The following is a 24,448-nucleotide window of genomic DNA, read 5'->3' on the forward strand; positions in this document are numbered from 1 at the left end:
CAATAGGATCCAAGTACCCTTCACAGAAAGCATCAGGCAATGAGAAATTAAGTTACGGTGGCTGCTTTAGTCAGATTTTTCATCACTGTGACCAAAAGACATGACAAGAACAATTAGAAGAAAAAAGTTTGTCTGGGGTTCATCTTTTCAGAGATTCAGTCCATGATCAGCTAACTCCATTGTTCTAGGACTAAAGTGAGACAAAACATTGTGGGAAAAGGCATGGTGAAGGAAAGCAGCTGAGGATATAGCATCAGGAAGCAAGTTGAGTACTGTGCTCACCAGGGACAAAGCATAAAACCCAAAGGCAGGCACCCAGAGACTTACCTCCTCCAACCACACCCTGTCTGTCCACAGTTACCACTTGGTTAATCCATATCATGGATTAATCAATTGATGAGGTTACAGTTATTGCAATTCAACAATTCTGTGTCCACACAATTCTTGCATTGTCTCACACATGAGATTTTGGGGAATACCTTATATCTAAATCATAATATCAGGATAGTTAGGATTAAATCATTGGAGTCTGTCTTTGGACTGAGATTCCTGAAATCTTGAACCTGGAACAGCTTTTCCTCCTCTAAAATTGTTCTTGTCAGGTCTTTTGGTCACAGCAATGAAAAAGCTGACTAAAACATACTTCCCGTGGGCCAACATCTATCTCTGAAGTGCCAGATTTCTTGGAGGTATAGAGTATGTCCACTCCTTCATTCAGAAGAGACTCCTGGAATCCTAAGCAACTGGGTCATTATTTCCCCAGAGGACAATTCTGAATACAAAGGCATAAGGAGAGAAGGTTTTAATCAAGTCTGATCCTGTTATACCTTTTCCTCCCATGTGCATAAGGACTTCCATTTATATATTTAATAGGAAATATTGCAATAAGTCTTCCCAGTAAGAGGGCCTACTGGAAAATAAAATATATGACTTACAAATTAAAAGAAAAACAGGTCTTCACTTTCATTTTGAATTTCTCTTGCTAAAGTATCACCTAATGTGACACCATTACATTTGGAAAATATTTCACATTTTTTTGTATTTTTATGAACAAGTATTATTATCTAAACTAAATTCCCGATATACACATAAAGATATGCCTTGAATTAAAAACATTGACTTCAAAATGACTCTCTGATTGACCTATAAAAATGCCTCATTTTAGGAATGTTTGGTATGTCAGTGGAATCCATTATTATGATTATTTTACTGAAAAATAAATCAAAATTGTTAGAAACTTAGTCGCTCATCTCAGCCCATGTAGGAAAAAGTGGCAGACTTGGGATTACTACTGGGTGTCAGGTGAAATATGAGAAAGCTTTCTGTAGGAGTTAGGAAGTTTTTTTCAGAGGGCACAGTTATGTTTAGTGTAGGATAAGTATAAAATTAAATCATTATTAAATTTATATAATTAAAGTCCAGAAGTGATTTAATACAAAAGTTTCTTTGTGTTTTGCTTTATACAAAGATTTTTATTTGCTTTTTTTTCCCCTAAAATTGAAGTGACCAGACTTATGACCACTATCAATGGAAACATTTAAACAAGTTAAGGAACTGTTATCTATTTGGAATAGAGTAATTCCTACATTTGATCAATAGACAAACAAAATAACCTTTATGGACTCCTGCAATTGTGATTTATTGAGGTTGCAAACTTTTTCCACAGATTTATTGAGCATCTAGTAAGTGTTGCTGCCCTCGCTGCAATGAAAAATGAAGTGGTCTTAGAATGCTGATAATCTGGTAGGGAAGTTAAGCAAAAGATTTGAGGAATTAACTAGAGAATTATAGTTGTTGCAATTACTGAAAAATGTACAATATTACAGACCCAGATAACATGGATATTTAATCCAGTTCTGTTGTTCAGGGAATGCCTTCCCAAGGAGTTGATGTTTTACTTGAAAGATAAATGGAAGCTAAGTAGAAAGAGATAGGTTGAACATTCCTGAGGGGGCAACATAAACTATATGGAGCTCTGAGGTACTAAGAGTATGGAATTTTTTAAGGACTAAAGGAGCCTAAAGGGAAGGTTGGTGTGGGATGAGGCTGAAATGGTATTCACAAGCTGCTTAAAGCAAAACAAAAGAAGCAGAAGATCATCCAAATCTAGAAAATGTTTACTATATCTTAATTAAAATATTACTCACAGATCTAGGGTGTTACACTATATATTCATATCTGTCCTGGTAACTGGAAGTGACTTTTTAATAACAGGAATAAAACATTAATATGTAGGTATAGACAAAACTTAAATACTGAAATACCAGTTTGGTACTACAACTGACTATTAATACTAATATAAATATGACTATATCATAACTTTTTAAATATACTGCATATAGTCTGCATAAATAATAATGAAAGTAAGATAAAATCAATTTCTCTCATTTTTAACATTAGTTGCAGAGTTCTAATAGACTGTGAAATCATGTTTATATACATACATATACATATATATTAGTCAGCTTTATGATAACATACCTGAAATAAACAAATGAGGAAAGGTTTGTTTTAGCCCATGGTCTCACAGGTTTCATACCATGGTTACTTGACACTTTTGCTTTGGGCCTGTGGTGAGGCAGATCATCATGGTGGGGAGCACATGGGAGAGCAAAGCAGCTCACATCCTGGTAGCCAGGAAGTAAAAGAAGGAAAGGAAAGGGTTGGTGTCGCAATGTAACCTTCAAGGTCATATCCCCACTGACCTAACTTCTCCCAATTAGGCCTCACCTCCTAAAATTCTTTCCACTTAACAATAATAACACTTTCAACAATAATAACACTTTCAAGCCTTCAGCACATGGATTTATGTGCTATATTTAAGACCCAAATCATAACACTCAACCCTTGACCCTCAAAGGCTCATGTCCATCTTATTATGTAAAAGTATCCAATTTATCTCCAAGAGACCCCATGGTCTTAACAGTTCCAGCATTGCTTAAAATCCAAGTCCAGCATCTCCTCTGAGACTCAAGGCAAACGCCAAGCTATGAGCCCCTGTTTAAAAGAAATAGTTATATACTTTCAGTAGAGAGTATCAGGGCAGATACAGGGTAAACATTTCCATTCCAAAAGGGAGGAAAAGGGTGTAGAAAAGCAGGACTGGAATCAAAGCAAGACCAAAATGCAGCCAGAAAATCATTAAATCCTGTAGCTCCATGTCTAGCATCTAGGGCATATGGTAGTATTATGTGAGTTCCAAGGGTCTTGGGAAGCCCCATCCCTGTGGCTTTGCTGGTTGCAGCCCATGTGTCTGCTCTCTTAGGTGGAATATGCTCACTCTTTGCAACTTCCCTTGGCAGACATTCCATGTTTCTGTTATCCCTAAATTCCTGGGGTCTCTATTTCAGCTTTGACTTTATTTTCTCAGCTTCACACATCATCCAGTCAGGTCTATCTGCAGAAACTTGGAACCTGGCATACACTCCCTGACCTCTCAGGCTTCCCTTTGAAATCTTGGTGGAAACTTCAATGACTTCCAACTCTGGCATTCTGCATGCCTTGCAAAACCAGCATCACATGGGCAAGCCCAGGTCTGCTATCAGTAGGAGGTGTATGTGAAACCACTGGAACCATGGTTATAGCAGGCTGGGTGCCAGGTGGCCAAACACAGAGAAATGAGTCCCAGGGAAATAATTCTCTAAGCATCCCTCCACTAGCAGAGTGTTCTGGGGCTCTCTTCTCAAAGGAAAGGCTTTGAAATGAATTTACACTTTTATACCCTTGAACCTCTAATGGGTGGAATCTTGCCAATCTCTTAGATAGTCTCAAGTCATCTTTCATATTGTCCCTGTATTATGTTCTTACCTTTTTAAATGGTACTATTCTCTTTAACAAGTGCATCCTTCTGCACTTTAAACACTTTAAATGTGTTCCTTTTCTGAGAGAACTGCAGGTTTTCAAATCTTTCCACTCTGCCTTTTGCTCCAGATTCTCACCATAAATCTAACTAAAAGCAGCCAGTAATACCCATGTTATTGCTTGAATATTGCACTTCATTGAAATGTTCCTAACCAGATAAACTAGTCAGTCACCTTTAAAGTCAGTATCACACAAATCCCAGGGCATGGCCAAAATGCTGATAGTCTTTGCCAGAACATAGGACAAATGGCTGCTGGTTCAATTTTCAATAGAGTTCTCATGTTCATTTGAATCTTCCTGAATCTGCAATCCTAGCACCATTTTTGTCTTCTGAACCCTATTAGAATTGATCATTAATCTCTGCTTTTGATATTCTATGCTCTTCCTAGCTTCCTGCTCCAAACATTTCCAAATTTATCTTATAAGCCAACCACACCATCAGGGATAGTCACAAGCAATGACCCCATTTCTTGGTACTATTTTTCTGTAATTCAACTATCCATTACTGTGACAAAATATCTTAGATAAACAAATCTAAGGGAGGAAAGATTTATTTTGCCTCACAGTCTCAGAGATTTCAGTCCATGGTTGGCTAACTCCATTGTTTCTGGACTAGTGGCAGGAAGAGCATTATGGAGGAGAGCATATGGTAGAACAAAACTACTCACATCATGGCACCCCAGAAGCAAAAGGGAGAGAGGAAGGAGTTAAATAGCTTTAAAAGGTACTCTTCCAATGACCCAATTCCTTCTACCTCCTGAAGTTTCCACTACTTAATAACAGTGTCATCAGCTATAGACCAAGCTTTTAACACATGAATTTTGGAGAGACATTTAAGATCCAAACCATAACAAAATATTTTTCATCTTTCTATTAGTTAGTGTAACCAGGCAAGGCAAAAACATTTATTGAATAAATTAATGAAGGCAGAGAACTATAGCATAGATATTTTGTTACATCACCATAGTTACACTTAACATCAGGGAGTCTAAACATAAAATAATCATAGAAAAGGCTTAAATAGAACAAACTATAATACTTTTTTAATTACAATATTGCTTCATTATAATCTTAGTATTTAGGGAAGAGATGCTTCTTATCACTTTATTTCTAAACAATTTATTTATCACTTTATTTCTAAACTATTTTGTATTAAAATGTACTTAGCATATATTAATGCACATAAATGGATTTGTAGCATTAGCATAACTTACATAATTAGAAAAATTATACAACAAAATTTATAAATACAGAATATTGTAATTGAATATAATCAATGCTTTATAAAGGGCACTGTAATACAGTACTTCATTACAAATTACTTAGTTCTAAATTTTCACTAGATGGCAGTCTTAGCCAAGTATTCAGTTTCCCAATTTAAAATAACATAAATGATGTAGGTTTTCTTATGCAGGTACTTTGCATAAATTGTGTTGTTTTGTCTAATTTCAACCATAGAAGTCATTCAAATATGATGACTAGGTCACTCAATTTTATTTTTTACTCACTCTTACTATGACTCCAAACATATCTAACTACATATATATTTCTATTTGATGTAATTTCTAGAAAAGGAATATAAACAAAAACTCCGAGCAATTACAAATTTATTTAAATTTAGTTTAATGGCATATATGGAAGATAAAAGTCATACTTCTCTAGGAAAATAAAGAATATTTCAAAGATGAAATAAATTGTCATTAGTTCAATGACTGCTCATAAATTTCTTCTCTAGTCTTATATCTGATTACTTTTCTATATATTCTTCACAAGCTATCCATTCATTAGTGAGTGTCTCAGTGCTCCCTAATCTAGGAATATTCTGTGAGCCATAATTTATCACCACTAGAAATATGTATGTAGCATTATAATTCATGAATTCTTATTGTTTCCTCTATTTCTTCATAGACATGTTTCATGACAAGAATTTTATTTTATACATCTTTGTATCTCCTAGAGACAAGAGCTTTCAGATAGTAAACCAGTAATAGCTATTTGTTAAATCAGATATTTAAAATTGCCTTCATAAAATACAAATAATAATGATGAAGTTATCACCTAGTAATTACTATTTAAAAGTAGACAGGAAAGTAGAGTTTATAGTTTTAAGTTAGATGTGGATCTTAATGTATGAAACCCTGATATGAAACTAGGTATTCCTAATAATTTGTTACTTTATCTAGGTCCTCTGAGTTTTCTTTCCAGAGGTCTCCCTACCTCTTTATTAAAATGTAAGGAGAGAGCTTTGGAACCCGAGTGCTGTGGTGTGAGTCAGGCTCTGCCACATACCTGAATGCTACCTGTCCCTCAGTTTCTCATCTGCAAGCTAAGAATTATGGGTTAATCATAGAATTGTTTTCTGTGGTTTGAAAAGATAATGACTCTCTTGGTTTCTGAAACAAGTTGGAAACTATTGAGTTACAAAGAAGCCAGAGAGAGGGGATCAAAATGTCTGACAGCAGGATGTGACTTTGATATGTAGCAATAGTGGGTTTCTTATTCACCCTCAAGTATGGTGATCCCGGGCCATGCTGACAACCAGGAAGCTTGCCTTGTAGGGCTCAGCTTACCTAATAGCCTTGTGCAAACCAGCACATGTCTACAGATACTGAAAAATAGAGGCGAGGTTTAGCCACATGCCCTTAAACTTCCAGAGGAAGGAGGAGGTGTGGATGGAAATAGGAAACAAAGAGGTTCCCACATGTGGAGATTACTTGAGTTAATACGTGGACAATTCTTAAAACAGTGCTTCATGTTTTTATCTATTAATATTTTATGGGCAATTTTTACCTTTCCAAAAGCTATAAAATGGAAAAAATACAAAGAAGAAAATTTAGGTCAGTGAACTTTCCTTTTCACAGTTCACTGCATAGAATGTAACAGTTACTGTCTAAATGAAATTATAAGGCTTGGTGCTGATGGACCCATTTTTATAACTATTACTTATTCATTTTAGTTTCTACTGTTACAGACTATTATAAATTATCTGTGACAACCCATATAATGGTAACTATCATTTTAAAATAGTTCTTAAATAAATACTTCTGAGATTCCAGGATTGTATAAGCTTGGCAATTGGTAGCATTTTTCTAGGCTTACCAGAGAGAATTTGCTGGCTCAAAAGTCAACTGATGAATATGTTCATCATATGCACACACACACACACACACACACACACACACAACACACACAACACACAGGTGTATATGTTTATGATATTTGTATATACATATATACCTATATTTGTACTTAGGTGTATATCTGTACACACACATTTTTTTTTTTAATGAGACCACTCTTAATTTTTTAAGTTTCTGAGAAAAGGTAACTTCAGTTTAGAGAATTCACTATCATTGGTGACTTTCAAATGAAAAAATTGGAGCTGCAAAAAAGCAAGTCAGATGTCATATAGAAAACACAGGGTTTCTGTTTAAACAATTGTACCTTCATACTTAACATTTTACCCACTAAACCAGGCATCCCTGATACACAAACAAGAATTAAGTGATTATTTATTTTAACAAAGATTTTTTAATTAAAGGCATATAAAATGCAGTACTAGGCACTGGGAGGATAACTTTGCCTTTTTAGATGTCACTACTTAAAGAACTCAGGCATGGATAAAATCCAGCAGAACACAGGCAAAACACAATTTAATAATTGGTATGAATCAAAAACTGAGGACCTAAAGTGGAGAGGAGGATTTTGATATAAAAAAAATTTTTAAATTTTCATACCAATTGGATTTGAGAGGAACTTTAAATAATGACTCAGCTTTCAATATACAGAAATTGAGGAGGTAAGTAAACAGGGAAGTAATTGCATTTTAGGCAGAAATGGTAACATGAGAGAAGCTAAGAAAATAATAGTGCCCATGGCTAAAAAAATAGTACCTATTGTTTGTCCTTGTGCTAAATGTTCCACAAACCATATCTTTGAGTTTGCAACACCCTTCCTTTAAAGAATCTCAGATTTTGAGTATTATTAAACAACTCAAGATTCTAGAACTATTGAAAACAGTGATCAATTGCACAAATAAAATTACAGTATTTTCAATATTAATAATCAGCATAAGAAACTGTATTGACAATGTTATTTTGCTGATAATATTTCAGTTACCCTTACTGTACTTTATCTATATCAAGGAATATGCTAATATTTGTTCTTGAAATTAAGATTAAGTAACAATGGATTTTCCAAAACACCTGATGGTATTTTAGCTCTCAAAGGCCTTGATTAGATAAAGTCCCAGTGTTTGTTCATTTAGGTAACCAAGAAGGCATACAGATTTCACAAAAGAAACATTTGGATGTTTTAGTGTCTCAACTGGAGTGATACCTAAAGCCCAGAGAAACAGATCTTGAGGCAGGTATTCCCTAAGTTTGGCCTGTGGCTGGGGAACCAGCCCCTCTGGAAATGACATGCAGCAGACCCTCTGCCTGGCAGGAGGGAGCTGTCCCAGCAAATCATCAATCAGCATTAGGGAATTAGATCTGAGGAGAGATCAAAAATCATCTGTAGCACCAGGACTCAGGAACAGGGCTCCCATTTTAAAATCCTGTACAAAATGCCGAATCAAGCAGCGAGAAATGAGAGCACGCTCACTACTGGAACTGGTGAAAGATGAGAGCAGTGGAAGCTGAGTTGGTTTTGAGCTACAAACAGATTGTTTATATCCTGAATATTTTCAGTCAGTGCTAGTCCCTGAGTTCAAGGGAGGGGATTCAGCCTAGTAATGAGAATTAAAAAAAAAAAAAAAAAAAAAAAATTGGAGTTGTAGGTAGACAGAATGCCATTATTTTATTTCTTCATTTTTATGTGGTGCTGAGGATCGAACCCAGTGCCTCAGGCATGCTAAGCAAGCCCTTTGCCACTGAGCTACAGCTCCAACCCAGTAATGAGAATTTTAAGTGGTCAGAACTTAGTTTAACTTAGTGTAAAAATATTGCATGGGGGTGGGGCTGATTATCATAGGAAGTAGCTGCTATGGAGAATCCCAAACTATTTGAACCAAGAAAGCTACCAAGGATGCATATATACCAGGTAAGGATTAGATCATCCAAATATAGAAAGGCATTTATTGCGGTATATCCTGTCATTTTTCTCTGGGTGAGAAAATCTAATGTTTTTATGATGCGTGTATGTATATGTATACATATTTGGGAAAATGGCCAAATGAAAAGAAAGCTAGTGTGAAGTCATTTGACATGTGAAAATTCTCAGAAGCCTTTTGTAAATATCTTTATCAATGTTATAGCATTTGCTCTGCTTCACTATGGTGAAATTTTACCTGAATCATTTCCTCTTCTTAGAAGTTCATTGTAGCAAAATTTGATGTTTAAGAATTGCATACTATTAGAGTAGGGAGCCACAGGGTATCAAAGAGACCACATAATGGACAAGAAGCTCATCATGTAAAAATTTTGCCAGTTCACACATTTCTGTTTTAATAGGACCCGTAAACTAATCTTACAACTTCTTAAATCAGTTTTATGAGTTTTCTTCTATGCTGTTTCATAATTAGGGAGATAAAAAAATGCCTAATAAAAGTCAAATGATTGAATTTATTTTTCTTATTGTGCTAAATTGTTGTTGAAAATATTCTTAGGAAAATAGTATTTTATTTTTCTTGTATAGAATATTTTATGTGGCACTGCCTGCTGTTATAATTGGATATAGTTTATGCTGAAGGCTAGGAATCACTCACTTATAAATTTGTTGTTATGATAAATACCATATTGGATTGTTAGTGTGATGCAAATTTTTTTTAACTGTAGGTTGTTTTCGAGTCTTAGTATTATCACAGAGCTTACTCACCCAGCAAATATGAGATTCATGCAGTTCAGAGCCAAAGACTGTTATTCCCTTGCTCTTTCAAAACTGGAAAAGGTAAGACCTACATTAAACATAAAACAAAAAAAAAACTTGCATTTAATCATTTTGGTTGAAAGAACTAACTAGAAATATCTATGTAGAGAAAGAAATGCCATGAGATAGGGAAGGTAAAACTGCTGTTTTGAATTCCTATCTGGGAGCGAAAATGTTTTGAAACTGTGAATTGATGAATTTGAACCATTTATTTTTACAAGTAAATATGGTGAAAATGTTTTTTTTCTGTCATCAACAATTATAAATCAAAACTATAAGTTTATAAAGAATTAAGTACAATGGAAATGTATATATTCACTTAATGTCGGTTATATTGAGAGCATTAACAATTATTTCCTATGTCATGACATCTATATTTGAAATTCCCCAAATCCCTAAGATACTGAAAGAGTCAGAGATTTTGTTGAAAGCTGGATTCTAAAATGTCACCAACATAGCCTGAGACAAAGCCAAGTTCATTGTTTACCTTAAGTAAGAAGTACTTCCACTTTAGGGGTGCTTTGGGAATGCCCCAGAGGAGGGAAAGCAAGGTCAAAATATATTGAGGAAATTTGATTTAACGAGGATACTTTAAAGCAGGGACTTGGTTATGGTTGGGAAGAGATATAGATGATGCTAATAGAGACAGCGGAATTGCAATGTCACGTTTTGTGGGAAGAAAGTTTTGGTTTCCATTCTCAACAACCAGATCCAGCAGTGGGTAGATGTTGTTGTGTATTCAGCGTTTACTAGATATTAATTGTTAGAGGACTATTCATTTCTGTGACCAAAATGCCTATCAAGAGCAACTTGGAGGAGGAAAAGTTTATTTTGGTTCATGGCTTCAGAGGTTCAGCCTTGGTCAGCTGACTCCATTGTTCTGGTTCAAGGTGAGGCAGAACATCTTGGTGGAAGTGCATGGTGGAGGAGCTCTGTTCTACTCATGGTGACCAGGAGGCAGAATAGAGAACAGAAAGAGACTCCAGGAAGATGGACTCTTCAGGGTACACCCAATTAGTCCATTCAACCTAAGTTAGGCTGATTAGTTACCGCTCTCATAATCTCATCATTTTATCTCTAAATATTCCTGCATTAACACAAGAGCTTTGGGGGAACACTTCATATCTAAATCATAACACGAGTATATCGAAAGAACTAGATTGAATAGGGAAAAAAAAGACTCAATTCTATACATGTAAAAACAAGTTTATGTTGTCTTCTTTGCTTATGACACACAAGAGGCAGAGAAAATGATACTTATATTTTTATTCGTTTTTACATTTCACCTGAGAGTTCTCTTTTACATATTTTTGTCATGGGAAAAACTCAGTCTGCTTTCTGTATGATGGAAGCCAAATATTCAAGTAGTAAGGAATCCGGAGAGAAAGAACTTTATTATGATGAGTCATCAGAGTGCAAAATGGGAGGTATGGTCCCAAGAAACTGATTTGGGTTGGTTTGTATAGATGGGTGACCAGATGTTGTGGTGCTTTCCCACCACGGTTGCAGGTTTGTGGCCAAATCATGCACATCTGATCGGATCACCAAACCACGATATTTTTGTAGATCTCAAGAACAAAGATCTTTATTTACTCAAACAAACCTGTTACTGATTAGTTTGCCTACATGTAGCTCCTGACATGTTACACAATAGACAGGCTAGAGAGGGAAGCAAAGGGAAACCTCTTGCTGATCCCCAGATTTTGAGTAATGAAAGAGAACAAATTTCATATGATTTTTATGAAAGAAAATAGCGAAGTGAAATTAAATATGGAGTTGGACGTGAAATCTGGTCCCAGTGCTTAGTTTCTCTATTATTTAAGACAGCATCTTCATTTCTGTTAGACTTGATGTGTAAGAATGTTTCTGCACACCTGTCTATGGATTTCCATCTCCAAAGCTAATCACATACACTGTGGTAGTCCAACCTTACCACACTCTTTTGTTCGCTTTTGGAAATTGTTGTTATGCCCACTTCCTGACATGGAAATTGAATGTTACATTAAATAACTTTTTCAAGATTGTGTGGTTATCACATCAATGCAGTATGGTAAACTTAGGAATCAATATTTGAGCCAGAAACTCCATTATGCTATACCACTTTAGCAGCATAGAAGGGGTGAAGGGATGGAAAGCAGGACTAAATTGTCTTAGTACCCACAGGCAAACCCAGTAATTAGGAATCTAGCTGGAATTGGGGCTGATGTGATGCAACATGCCGTGCTTTGAGAAAAATGAGGTGGGATCACTAGGTGCTCAAGAGGCCAGGCTTTGGGGTCAGATTTGTCAATTTTGAGGAATGAAATCAGAACAAATTATTTCCAGGTTCAAACCCTGGAATACTTATCTGTAAAGAAAACAACCTAGTATTTGACATATAATTAATAAAAATGATATTAAAAGCATAAAATGTATCTGTGTTTAATGTCACTAATTCCATTGTATGCATTCAGTTTTATGCTGGGTCAGTTTATGTAGCAAGGTCATAATTGTGGAAGTTATTTTCAATATTTGTAAGCTTATGTATGTCTGCATAATTGTGTGTTTATTGCATTAGAGAAAAAGAAGAACAAAATGAAGTTTTGATGTTTACTGGAGCATTAATTATAAATGAAATGTTGTTAACCTGGAAATCCTTTCCACAAATGTAGGAAACAGTTTTATTTGATAAACATTTAAACCAGACATTTTATGTATCCCAGGCAATCCACCAGAGACTGCAAAGATGGTCAATTACATCCTTGTTAATAAAAACCACATGCATGATATTTATGTATATGCTTTTCTTTATCCAAAGTAAAAGCAAAAACTTTTCTGTCTTTGTAATAAACAAGGTATGGAATTGAGCAAGGACCCTGCCTAATGTACATATAAGTCATTATTGTGGCACTGATTTTTGGTGGTAGTGGTGGAGAGGGAACAGATTTCTTGTGAGGTTGACCTGCAGGGAAATCAAGAACAGAAAGCTCAGATCTGTCTCTGAAATCTGTTGGTGATGGATTTATAGGAAGGTGAGGGACAAAGTGATTGGATGGCAAGAAGGGGAGTCATTTAGGGTTTTCGGAGGTGTGTTAGATGGTCATCATGCCTCTTCATAGTTCATATGTTTCTTTTTGAGGGAAGTTGCTATATTCTGCTTGGGGGACTTTAAGTTTGTAATGTCAGAAGGTCATTGATATGAGACTCTGGCCTCTTTTTATTAGTATACACTTGGTGGTTCCAAATCATCCTTGAGTAACCTCTGGGGTATTTCCTGAAAGAAAACTTAAAAAACACTTTGTTGTGTAAGGAATTTATGTCCCAATGTGTCTAGGCCTTAACCAATTTCAAGCACAACTTGAAGCTAGGCTAAACTTCCCAAAGCGACAGTGGTGTTAGTTGTCATCTTTTTTGATATTCACATTTCAAACAATTAAAAAGATAGATCCAAGGACTCCAAGAAAGATGCTCCTAAATTATAAAACTTGCTAGAGTTTTCAAAAGATTGGCATTCGTCTGAAAAAGGAGGATGGATTTGCAGTTTCAGGTTTTCTAAAGGAAATGCTGTAAGATAAAGAAGAAGAGTAGGGACTTTCTTTGGGATTCATAGAAATTTTATATATATATATAAATTGTATTTGCCTGGATATCTTCTAGAATTTTCCAATTTTCCCCAAGAAGAAACTCTTTCTTCTTGGAACATATTATTCAAGAATAGGGAGACTGCAGGAACTCTAATTGAAAACAGAGGTTTTGATATTTTAAAACCATGGGAAAAATCTTTCTTTATCCATTTATTGACACTTTATTTACTGAAATTAGGATTTTTCCAATAGAAACTTTTAAGACTTGTGTACTTTTATGAGTTGAATTACGTATCTTATCCCCGCTCCCAAACACACAGGAAATATGTTGATATTTTGACACCCAGTACCTTATATGTGACCTTATTTGGAAATAAGTTCTGTAGGAAACCACCTTAGAAGGTCACTAGGGGCATCATTATAAACAACAACAAACACAAAACTAAATTTGGACATAGCAAATACAGGAGTAAAAGAAAGGCAATGTGAAGAGAAATATGGAAAAAATCATCAAATAAGGGAGCCCTAGAACAGATCACTAATAGTTCTCAGAAGAAGCCAGTCCTACCAGCAATCTGATTTCAGACTTCTAAGTTTTGGAGCTATAAGTCATGGGATTTCTGTTATGTGAACCACCTAGTTGGTAGTTCTTTGATACAGCATCCCTTACAAATTAATCAATGTTCTTTCAATGATGTGCTAGCTGTCCATTTCCAGTCAGTATTTTTTAATCACTAATATTATTGGTATGAAAATACAGCTAATTTGCTGTATAATTATCTTCCTGTATTTGCACTATGGATATAAATACATCTTTTTAGATTAGGAAACTGCTTTTATTTCCAATGTTTAAATATATTCCCATTAACATTTTATAACAATGATGTGAGCAAAGATTTTTGAGGACTTCCCCTCTGTTCTGGTTGAGGAAGCAATTCCTTGATTATTTTCATAGTTACTAATTTTGAAGAATTACTTTTTCTCTTGTTTCATGTGAATCTTGTGTCTCACTTCAAGCTTTTTCCTAATCATTATTATTATTTTCAATTTAGGGATACATCCTCCTTGCAGCTTTTGCAATTTTTGTAACCTGTTTCTTACCTATAAAAGCTAAAGAAGTCTAAAGTTTTTTCAAACCAGAATATTTTTGTTGTTGTTGCTCTTCTTCTTAAACTTGATAGCTTCTTGAACACTTGCCTTCTATTCAGTTTCATAGACAGACACATACATAATGTTCCCTCCATTTCTCTCATTAGGGAAGATACTTTCAGGTTATTGAGACAATGGGTTTGAGTGAGACTTTGTATTTTTCATATGTATCTTAAAGGCTCTTAATCTCTGCAGGAAATAACAGTATACAAACACTAATATCACATGGATGGAAGTTTTTGTAGGCTGTAGGCCCAGACTTAGAATAGCATACTCGTCTATTCATAAGCAATTGGCTAATTTAAGCACATAGCCATGTATTCCTTATTTCCCTTGAAGGATTGGCCCATGGAAATATCAGACAGTCAGCATTCTCATCACAATTATTTTCTTAAATATGAATACACTATCAAACATATCCTGAACATCATAGTTTAATTTGCATTTTCCTTTTCCTCTGACCTTTCTTTCAATATTGCTATTTCCATGCTTATTTTTTTATATTATCCTTTCCAAAATATTCCCATCACCACTACTGTTTTCTCAATGAGGCTTCCATCTTTGAAGTCCTTGGACATTTCTCCCAGCAAAGTAGCCACAATGAGCATCAGAAACATAGAATAAGAACTAAGAAGAGATGGAGAATCAGAGGGGAAATAAATATAGAAGAGGAAAAACATCTATCTCATTTTCCTCCAAAGACTTATTTTATTTCTCTTCTTTTGATGTTTTATCAAAATATCCTTTTACACAAGCTTATGTGTGTGCATAATTTGCTTCAAGAATTCTTCCTTTAAACTTGCTTTGAATTGTTACCATTCCCCAGTGATGATCATGATTACATTTTACAATCATAATTAATATACACCAATGTAAAAAGCAAAGTAATGAAAATGTGAGATGACATTTCAACAGGGTGGCTCATGAAGGGTGTCCTTATATGGCTTCATGATGGGAGCTGATTACCAGGAAAAATAAACCACAGTAATAGAAGGTTGTAACTTTGCAGCCCAGCTACCCTGCTCCCCACCTCCAAGGAACAAAGAGAGCTAGGAACTGAGTTCAATTATTTGGCTGATGGTTTAATTAATCATACTCATACGAAACCTCTAAAAATGAGGTTCACAGAGCTTCCTGGTTGGTGAACATATTGATATATAGAAGCTCCTGTGCTCTTGGGACCCTTCCAGAATTTCCCTAGGAACATTTTCCTTTGCAGTTTCTTCATATCTTTTTTACTGAAATGACAATCATTAAAGTATAGTGTTTTCATACATTCTTTGAGTTGTTTTAGAGAATTATCCCTTATCAGGGGGTTTATGGGGATCCCCAAACTTGTAGCTGGAGGGGCAGAAGTGCAGTTGGCTTGGAAATACTTGGGATTATGGCTGCTGTTCAAAGTGGAGACAGTTATGTGAGACTGAGCCCTTAATCTGTAGGAAGTGTGTCAGAAATGAATTGCATTGAAGGATACTCAGTTGCTTTCAAAGAATTGGTATCAGAATGAAAGTAAGCATATCTATAAATCATGTGCAAATTTGTCACTGGTACAACGACAAAACTCTACCAGCAATTGGAGATATTTTCTGGGAGAAAGAGGATAAGAATATTAAAGTTATTTTTTCAACATATTTATTATGTAAAAACAAGAAGGCAACATTTTACATATTCTCAGTTTGAATTCAAACGAGCAAATATTTACTGAGTAAACTATGAGCCAAATGCTTTGCTAAATACTAGGAGTTACAAAATAGAATAAAACACAAAGAATTTGTAATTTGATGTTAACATAGATATATGCAAACAAACAAAGGCTCATTATCTTACTTTCTTTTTCTGCCCAGAACAGTTGAGTTACCTTTTATTCATTATGAAAGTACGAAAATAGCTGCATTGTGTTTGGTACCACCAGCCTACACTGGGTTTGATTCATTAGAATTCTTTTACTGTTTTTAAGAATCGTATTTTATTCCTTCCTCTGTTAGTCAAAAAAATAATTTGAAAAGACACTAATTAGTTTCTTTTCCTTTTAAGTGTGAAAAAACATTACATGATCTACCCTTAAAGTATGATAAATACAATTTATGTAGATAACAATTCTTAATATGCATCTTTGTCTAACAACCTAGTGCATAATATTATGATTCACACAACAGGTACAGAATCTTCACATTGGGCTACTAAGATTGTGCCACACACAACCCAGGAAGTACATTCACACTGACTACAAAGAGGACTACTCCCTCTGGAACAGTCTCACATGGCCTGCCATATGTGTCTATGGTGAAGATGAAAATATATATCAAACGTTTAGAAAATATTAAAGCTAAATAGCAAATGCAGAAAAGTATTGGATTTACATAACTTGACATGTTAGTAAAATTTACACTAGTAAAATGTAAAATTTTTATAAAAGTAAATATTCTATGAAAATAAATAAATATAATATGCTGGTTAACTTTATTATTTCTAGAGGTCAACAATTACTTTTCTATTTATAAAAACATATATATACACACACGAGCATACACATACAGAGAGCAAAATCACAGAATTCATTTTATTTCCTGATAAGGTAATTTAAAAAAAAAAAAAGAAATTTCTTTGTGTTAAAACAACAACAACAACAACAACAAAATTGCCACCTAGGATAACAAAGGTAACTTTTGGGGTGTATTTTTATTATCGATATATTTTTATCATTTACATTTATATGTACTTATAAAAATATGAATATTCATTGTATATTAAAATATAAATATATTATTAATGATGGGACTTTAAACCAATGATCTCTCTTTCTTATTATTTCTTTTACATTAATAGGTTTTTCCTTCACTGTTAGATTCTGTCTTACTAACTGGCAAAGCACATTCAGGTTTTTTGTTGCTGTTTCTTTGGGGTTGTGTTTATGTGTGTGTGTGTGTGTGTGTGTGTGTGTGTGTGTGTGTGTGTGTTTTGCAGGGGGTTACCAGGGTTTGAACCCAGGGGTGCTTAACCACTGAGCCACATCCCCATCCCTTTTTTAATTTTTCATTTTGAGACAGGGTGTTGCTAAGTTGCTTAGGGCCTAACTCAGTTGCTGAGGCAGCTTTCAACTTGTGATCCTCCTACCTCAGCTTCCTGATCTGCTGGGCTCACACACCAGGCCACATTTAGTTTTTGAACCCTTGTCAAAGAGAAGATGTGGCAATTGATCAACTGTCTATTTTAAGGAATACAGAAGTAAAATAGAAGCAGATTAAGTGTGGGGGGTAGAAAGGGAGCTTTTCAAAACTTTGAAGTCAACATAATACCTGCTCAATTACATTGGAAAATGAATATTTTTATTTTTAAGTGAGTAAAATCCTAAATATATTTCTTCACATCATGAACTGTAGAAGAGTTCCCTGAAAATTTCTATGCTTAGTTATATTTAGCTTGAACTAACTTTGAACCAGACTCAAGAAAATGTTCCAGATAATTAGTTTACTATTTTGAGTGCGTAAATCTTTTCACAAATTGTAAAGCTGCTTTTTGTGTATGTGTGTGTGTGTGTGTCTGTGTGTGTGTGTGTATGTGTGTGTGGCTAAAATGCACCTTCCAAATTATTTCAATTAAGGTAATAGGAATCTAGAATTATAGTTTCCATATATTTATTCATTTATGTAATAATATATTCAACTTTATAATCCAATTGTTGGTAATTAATTGAATATTGACATACAAAAATACCCCATTTCTTTTTTATTCAAAACGTATTGTCTCTGACATCTTTGACTTTTTTTTCACAATGTATAATTTCTATAACCATCAAATTTTATTAATTTCTGTAATTTTCTTAAATTTTATTCTTGGAGTTAAAGGAGTATCAAGATATTAAAATAAGACTAAGCTTATGACAGTTTATTCTTTTTTTGGAAGGCGGAAGTTACCAGGGATTGAACTCAGGAGCACTCAACCACTGAGCCACATCCCCAGACCTATGTTGTATTTTATTTAGAGACAGGGTCTCACTGAATTGTTTAATGTCTCATTTTGCTGAGGCTGGCTTTGAACTTATGATCCTCCTATCTCAGCCTCTGGAGATGCAGGATTACAGGTGTGTACCACCGCACTTGGAAGTTTATTCTTAATGAATCTAAAATATACAATGGTAAATTTGTATATGATTTCAGTCATTAATTTGAAAATGATTTTGGTCTGTCTGCCTAGATCATGCAAGATAATTATAATCAAAGTTCATCATTATTTAAGCAATTACCCCTCCGCTTTGGAAAAATAACATATGGAACAGCCTTTTGTGTAGGTAGTATCAAAACAAAATAGTCTAGACTCTTCATAAATTATTCATCTTTATTCTTGTTAATATTTCAAAATCATGATGCAATTTACATTGACAGTCCTCCATATTATAAAATTTTCACAAAAAAATTATGCTCTCTTTCTTTATCTTCTGAGGGCTCAAATATTTAAATTTTACCTTTAATACTAATCCATTTCTTACTTAAAGCTTGAATGTTGAATGTTACTTAGTCTTGAATGTTGGCCTCTTATGACTTAATCAAAATCAGGAGAACTCTTTATTTCAGCCTTGCTTAAAACTAAACTTATATATTGATATTCTAATTTTAAAAAGCAGACCCTCCCTTTTAATTCTTGTGTTAAAGTTACTTTTTTCTTCTTTTCTCTTCCAAAATATCTCCCAGTAGGGATTACCAATTATTTCTGCAGAGATTTGAGGAAACATTGAGGTACCTGCATCCTACAAGTTGTTTTGATTTGCAGGTCTTCCCTCATTATGGGTATGATTGTTGATTTAGTCTGTTTTTTGTAATTATATATGTTTTTGAAAAACAGTAAATGATACAGAACTTATTAATACTTATATTTTTAAATAAATGCATATAATTACTTTTAAAGTTTTATAAAAATACAAGGCAGAATATTGTTCACTGTTTCTCCAAATTCTATTTAAAAGGTACAAAGATTTTAGATTTTTCACTATATAAAAAAGCAAAAGTAATAAGTTCTTGAACATGGAATGGTGAATTACTTCATTTTCCTTGGCAAACTTCAAGGTTCAACTCTGTAGTAATTTCACCCATGGCACCATCCTCATCCTCCTGAGACCACCATAATACATGGTTACATCATCTGGCCTTAAAATGTTTGATTTTCAGTCTGTTTCCTCTGTAAAACCATACATTCCTACACACCTGGAACCTTTTGCTAATTATCACCACATTTTAGGAACCTAGGTCAAAGTCTAAGGCACAATAGTTAATTGGAAAGTGTTTCTTGGTTGCCCTCCCTTCCTTCCTTCCTTCCTTCCTTCCTTCCTTCCTTCCTTCCTTCCTTCCTTCCTTCCTTCCTTCCTTCTTTCCTTCCTGGAGCTGGGGTGAGTAGGGTGGAGCAGGGATGCTGGGACTGAACCCTCTTGTACACTATGTAAATGCTGTACCACTGAGCCACATCCCTAGGCCCACTGCTTTGAATTTTATCCTAAAGCAAGGATTATTCTACAGGCAATTAGAAAGATTCCTTTTTTTCTTTAACTTTTCTTTCACTTTTATATGCACAGTTAGCTTATTCATTGTGTTACTTTCTCATATTATTGACATTCACCTAAGTTACATTTAAGTAATATATTAACTATAGTCTCCTTAGGTAATACTATTTTACTTTCTAAACTAAAGAATCATAAGGAACTTTCAGTTCAGGCAGCCCATTTTAATTAGAAAAGTGAATCATGTGTAAGAATTTCAAAGGAAGCAGAGCTTTCACCTCTGGCCAACTCCTGTATGACCTATGATTTTCCAAATTTAGAGTCAGAAAGTTAGATATTTATGGGAAAATATTGAAAACTTAGTAAGCATCAATGAATACAGTAGAACTAATTAAAGTTCTATAATTTAGCTTTGGGCTAATCACTGCCAGTGATTAATTAATTGACTAATCATTTTCATATGTTATTTCTTTTTTTTTTTTGAGACATAGCTTTGGTGGATCAAACTGGATAGTTAACACTAACTTTTTGTCTCCCTCTTATTCATTGTCCAGTACTAAAAGAAAAGAAAGCACTTATGTATTCTCATCAGGATGGAATCAGTTGCTTAAGATCTTTTCCCATAATTTTATAGACAACAGGACTTTAAATTGGTGCTGTCAAGTTTTGATTATTTTTCCTCTGTAAAGGAAGTTAATAATTAAAAGGTATGAAATCACAAATGCAGAATGAATCACACAATCAGAAGAGTGCCACTGGGTTGGTATGAGAGGCTTTTCCGAGGACAGAACACATCACATATTACACATATTATAGAGGATGAGGAGAACTTGCAGATTAAAAATGGTGGGCTCTGTGAAGTTCATGTTATTCAGTAAGTTGGAACTCAAATATGAGGCAGAAGTTTTTAGGATTTAGCCCGACAACCATTCTGACTCATCAGTAGTCTGTGCTGGGAAGAACTGAGAAGTCATCCTGGAATGCACTGTGGGAGCCAGGCCTGAATGCTGAGTTGTTGGAATTTCTTTTATAGTGAATGGGAAGCTTCAGCAGGTTTAAGTTAGGACACAGGGGATCTGACATCATCAGATTTGTGCTTTCATCAAATTAAATAGCATTTCTATATTTACCAGAAAAGGACTCTATGGTGGAAAGGGAGAAAATTGCCAAATTATTTCAATAATTTAGACATGAGATAATAAAGGCCTGGTCTGGGATTGGCAAGGTAATTATGTTGATTATACAAGGAATTCTGAGCAAGAACTGACTTGGTAGAGTAGATGATATATTTTAAAGTTTGTTAAAGTTGCAATATTTATTAAAAAGGTGGTATTAAATGAAACAAAAGGGATGGGAAATATACATATGTATATTTATACATATGCACCCATGTACATATATGTATGCACACTTAAAAGTTATGTACTTTTCCAGGCTTGGTGGTGCACTCCTATAATCCCAGTGGCTTAGCTGAGGCAGGAGGATTGTGAGTTCAAAGCCAGTCTCAGCAACTTAGCAAGACCCTGTCTCAAAATAAACAATATATTAAAAATGAGCTGGGGATGTGCCTCAGGGTTCAAACACAGATACTAATAAAAAAGGAAAAAAAAGTTATGCACATTGATGTATACATTTAAATCTTAAGGAAAGATAGTATGTTAAAAAAAGTGAGGGGGAATTACAGGAAAGAGATTTTAGCTAAAGGCCATATGTTGGAGCCCATAAAGGGGAGTCTGGGAAAAAGACAAGTCAGAGAAAAGAAATGAGGATTCCACTTGTAGTCAGGAAGCTGAGATAAAGTGATATCAAAAGAAAGATCTCTACAATTAGAATATGTTTTGTCAAATACTGTAAGAAAGGTCAGGTAGGATGAATACTGAGAAAAGCCAATAGATTTGCATGTTACGTTGTGATTGAGTCCAGACAGGACAATGAGGAATTCAAAGAATCATAACTGAGAAAGTAAGGGACAGAAGCCACTAATTTGTGCCAACAGAATCCTTGGTATTTTTCACCTCCCACACTGTTCTGTTAAATGCAATAATTTTATCATCACATTCCATATGGTATTGGATGGACACATAGTAGAGGAAACAAAATCTCTGCCAGAAACAAATTTCTTCTTCCAAGAAAGACATATGTTCATGATAGCAAACCTAATGGAAAAGATAGATAGGCATATCAAAGTGTCTGGGATGTTTAAGTCATGACATAAATATATTAGGGTTTTTTTTACTTATTTAAAGTAAGTGATTATAAAGAAAATAAAAAATCAACAGTGAAACTTCAATTGAATGCCTATTAAAAAGAAAATATGGTTTTAAAAGGAGTTATGATATATGATTTTACCAGAAGCAATAATAGAAATATCTATCATCTTGTAAAATACAACAGCCAAAATAAATACTAAAGAAAGAGAGCTTTGCATAACATGAACTTTATATCCTTTATATCTTCAAATCTCCATTGAAGCACCAAAGTTAAAAGGAAGAGGTATTAAGTGAATTTGAAAATATGATGGAGATATTGGGCAAGGAGGGGTCAAAAACCACTCACTAGTGAGTATTTTCTGACCCTGATTTACTAGTTAGATTACTTAGCATGATGAGGAATTTACTCAAGTAAAATATGAGATTAAATTTGCAATGGTATTCAGTTTAATGCATAATTGGAGTTTGGGAAAGATGCAAAATTTAACATAAGGGCTTAGAAGTCCTAGATGAAATATTTAAAACCAAAGACTAGATATTTAAAACCAAAGACTAGATGTTTACACAGTGAGAAAGAAAAGAGAAAGCTGCGGTTGGAATCATGTTCTAATTACTCAATCATGGTCTTTCTCAGTGTTCATTCTATTTGATTTTTCATCAGTGTTTGATACCATGTCGCCCTCTACATGTTAAAATTTGCTCAGTGTTCTCAGTTCCTCTGCAGCTTCATCTGAATCTGCCATTGCACGCTGCCAACCCCACTTCATACCTGCATAATTACCACTGGTGAACTTTCCTATGCCTCTCTATTGCCACCATCCAATCACCACTACTCTCTTGCCCTAAAAATGAACATATTTATATTGTTTAGTTTGAATACAGCTAACTCTGACATCAAAGAAAATTGACCAAATAAAAGGGACCAGATAAAAATGTAGTACCCTAAAAACATACTTTGCTGTGAATTCTATGCCCTTAGTTAGCTAGAGAAATAAAGTAATGAAGAGAGAAGATGAGTCTTGGTTTAGAAGATTGCATTCCAGTGAACAGAGGTCATCATCAAAGGCCCCAGAAAGGAATACCTGGTAAGCTAAGAGCAATCCCCCAGTTATCTTGCTGTTTCCCACCTGTCCTGCCTAGTGGAAAATGTTGGACAAACTCCAAGGTGCCGGGTAGTTTATTCTGGTCACCCACTTATTTTGGCTTAAGATACCATGACTTTGTTTTACCTGTGATGCCTGTCACTCTTTAAGAGCTACATTTGACTCTAAATTCACAATAAGAACAGCTAATTCCAGTTGTTTCCAATCATTCTGCAAGGTGTGTTCAACATTAAGCACTCTTAATGCTTTGGTTGTATATTACAGATTATATTGTAATGTAATGGACATATTCACCTACCTATCCTTCCCCTTATCTTCTCTCTGCATCTCACGTGAAGATACTCTTATAGCCTGGATAAACTTCTCAACTAGAGAAACATGACAAATGTGCTGCTAATAATTCCTCCTCCAACAGGGCCTGGCTACTGTGGAGCTCCCATTCCATTTTTCTCTTCTGGGGAACTCCAGGACTCCAGACATTTTCATACCATCATCACAACAAGCTGCAACAGTAGTGCTAGTTCCTCTCTGAGACTCCTTTGAAGTATTTCTTCCTACCCATTTTTAACATGGGGGAATGGGAAGCTTTATTTCCCTAAAATTTCCACTTCACATATAGGAGCTTAGCTCAGTTGCTTCACTTGGTGAAGATTGCTTTCTTCTTTTCCTAGCTGTATCAATCTTTCCTTGTAAAGTTGGCAGCAAAAGAAACTAGCAGTTTTTAGGTTATCATGTGTCAAGTACAAGGGTAACCAGGTTTCCTTAAGAAACTCCTTTCAAACTTTTTTTTCCTTTCAAACTTTGATATTTGCTCTCATTATTTCATTTAGTAGGGAAGATAACAGCAATAATTCTTGTTAAAGAAACCACTGTACATCATAACACCACACACACACACACACACATACACACACACACACAGACACGCACTTAAACAATGGTGTTTTTTTGTTTGTTTGTTTGTTTGTTTTGGAAATTTACAGAAGCTTACCTGCAAATTTGTGTGGCTGACGCTACTTAAGAGGCAGAGAAGTAAAATAAAGATGATGGAAAGCTAGAAGCTACTGGATGTGGTGGGCCTGTATTGGTCTGTCTGGGGAACAATATAGTACCATAGGCTGGTGCACGTGTTTACCTCTCACAGTTCTGGAAGTTAAGTCCACAATCGAGGTGCTGGCTCTTTTGGTGTACGGTGAGGGTCTGCTT

General features: G+C 34.8%; 1 protein-coding gene across 3 annotated transcripts in view; it reads left to right on the forward strand.

Moving 5' to 3' along the window:
• The window catches only part of Kcnt2 (potassium sodium-activated channel subfamily T member 2), a 345,157-nt gene that overhangs the window by 284,314 nt on the left and 36,395 nt on the right, over positions 1-24,448 (forward strand). For all 3 annotated transcript variants that reach the window (XM_076831490.1, XM_076831491.1, XM_076831492.1), the window contains one exon: positions 9,639-9,750. In XM_076831490.1, the coding sequence (XP_076687605.1) occupies positions 9,639-9,750 (112 nt within the window). The remainder of the gene's footprint in view (positions 1-9,638; positions 9,751-24,448) is intronic.

The sequence above is a fragment of the Callospermophilus lateralis genome, chromosome 13 (genome assembly GCF_048772815.1).
Source record: "Callospermophilus lateralis isolate mCalLat2 chromosome 13, mCalLat2.hap1, whole genome shotgun sequence".
NCBI lineage: Eukaryota > Metazoa > Chordata > Mammalia > Rodentia > Sciuridae > Callospermophilus > Callospermophilus lateralis.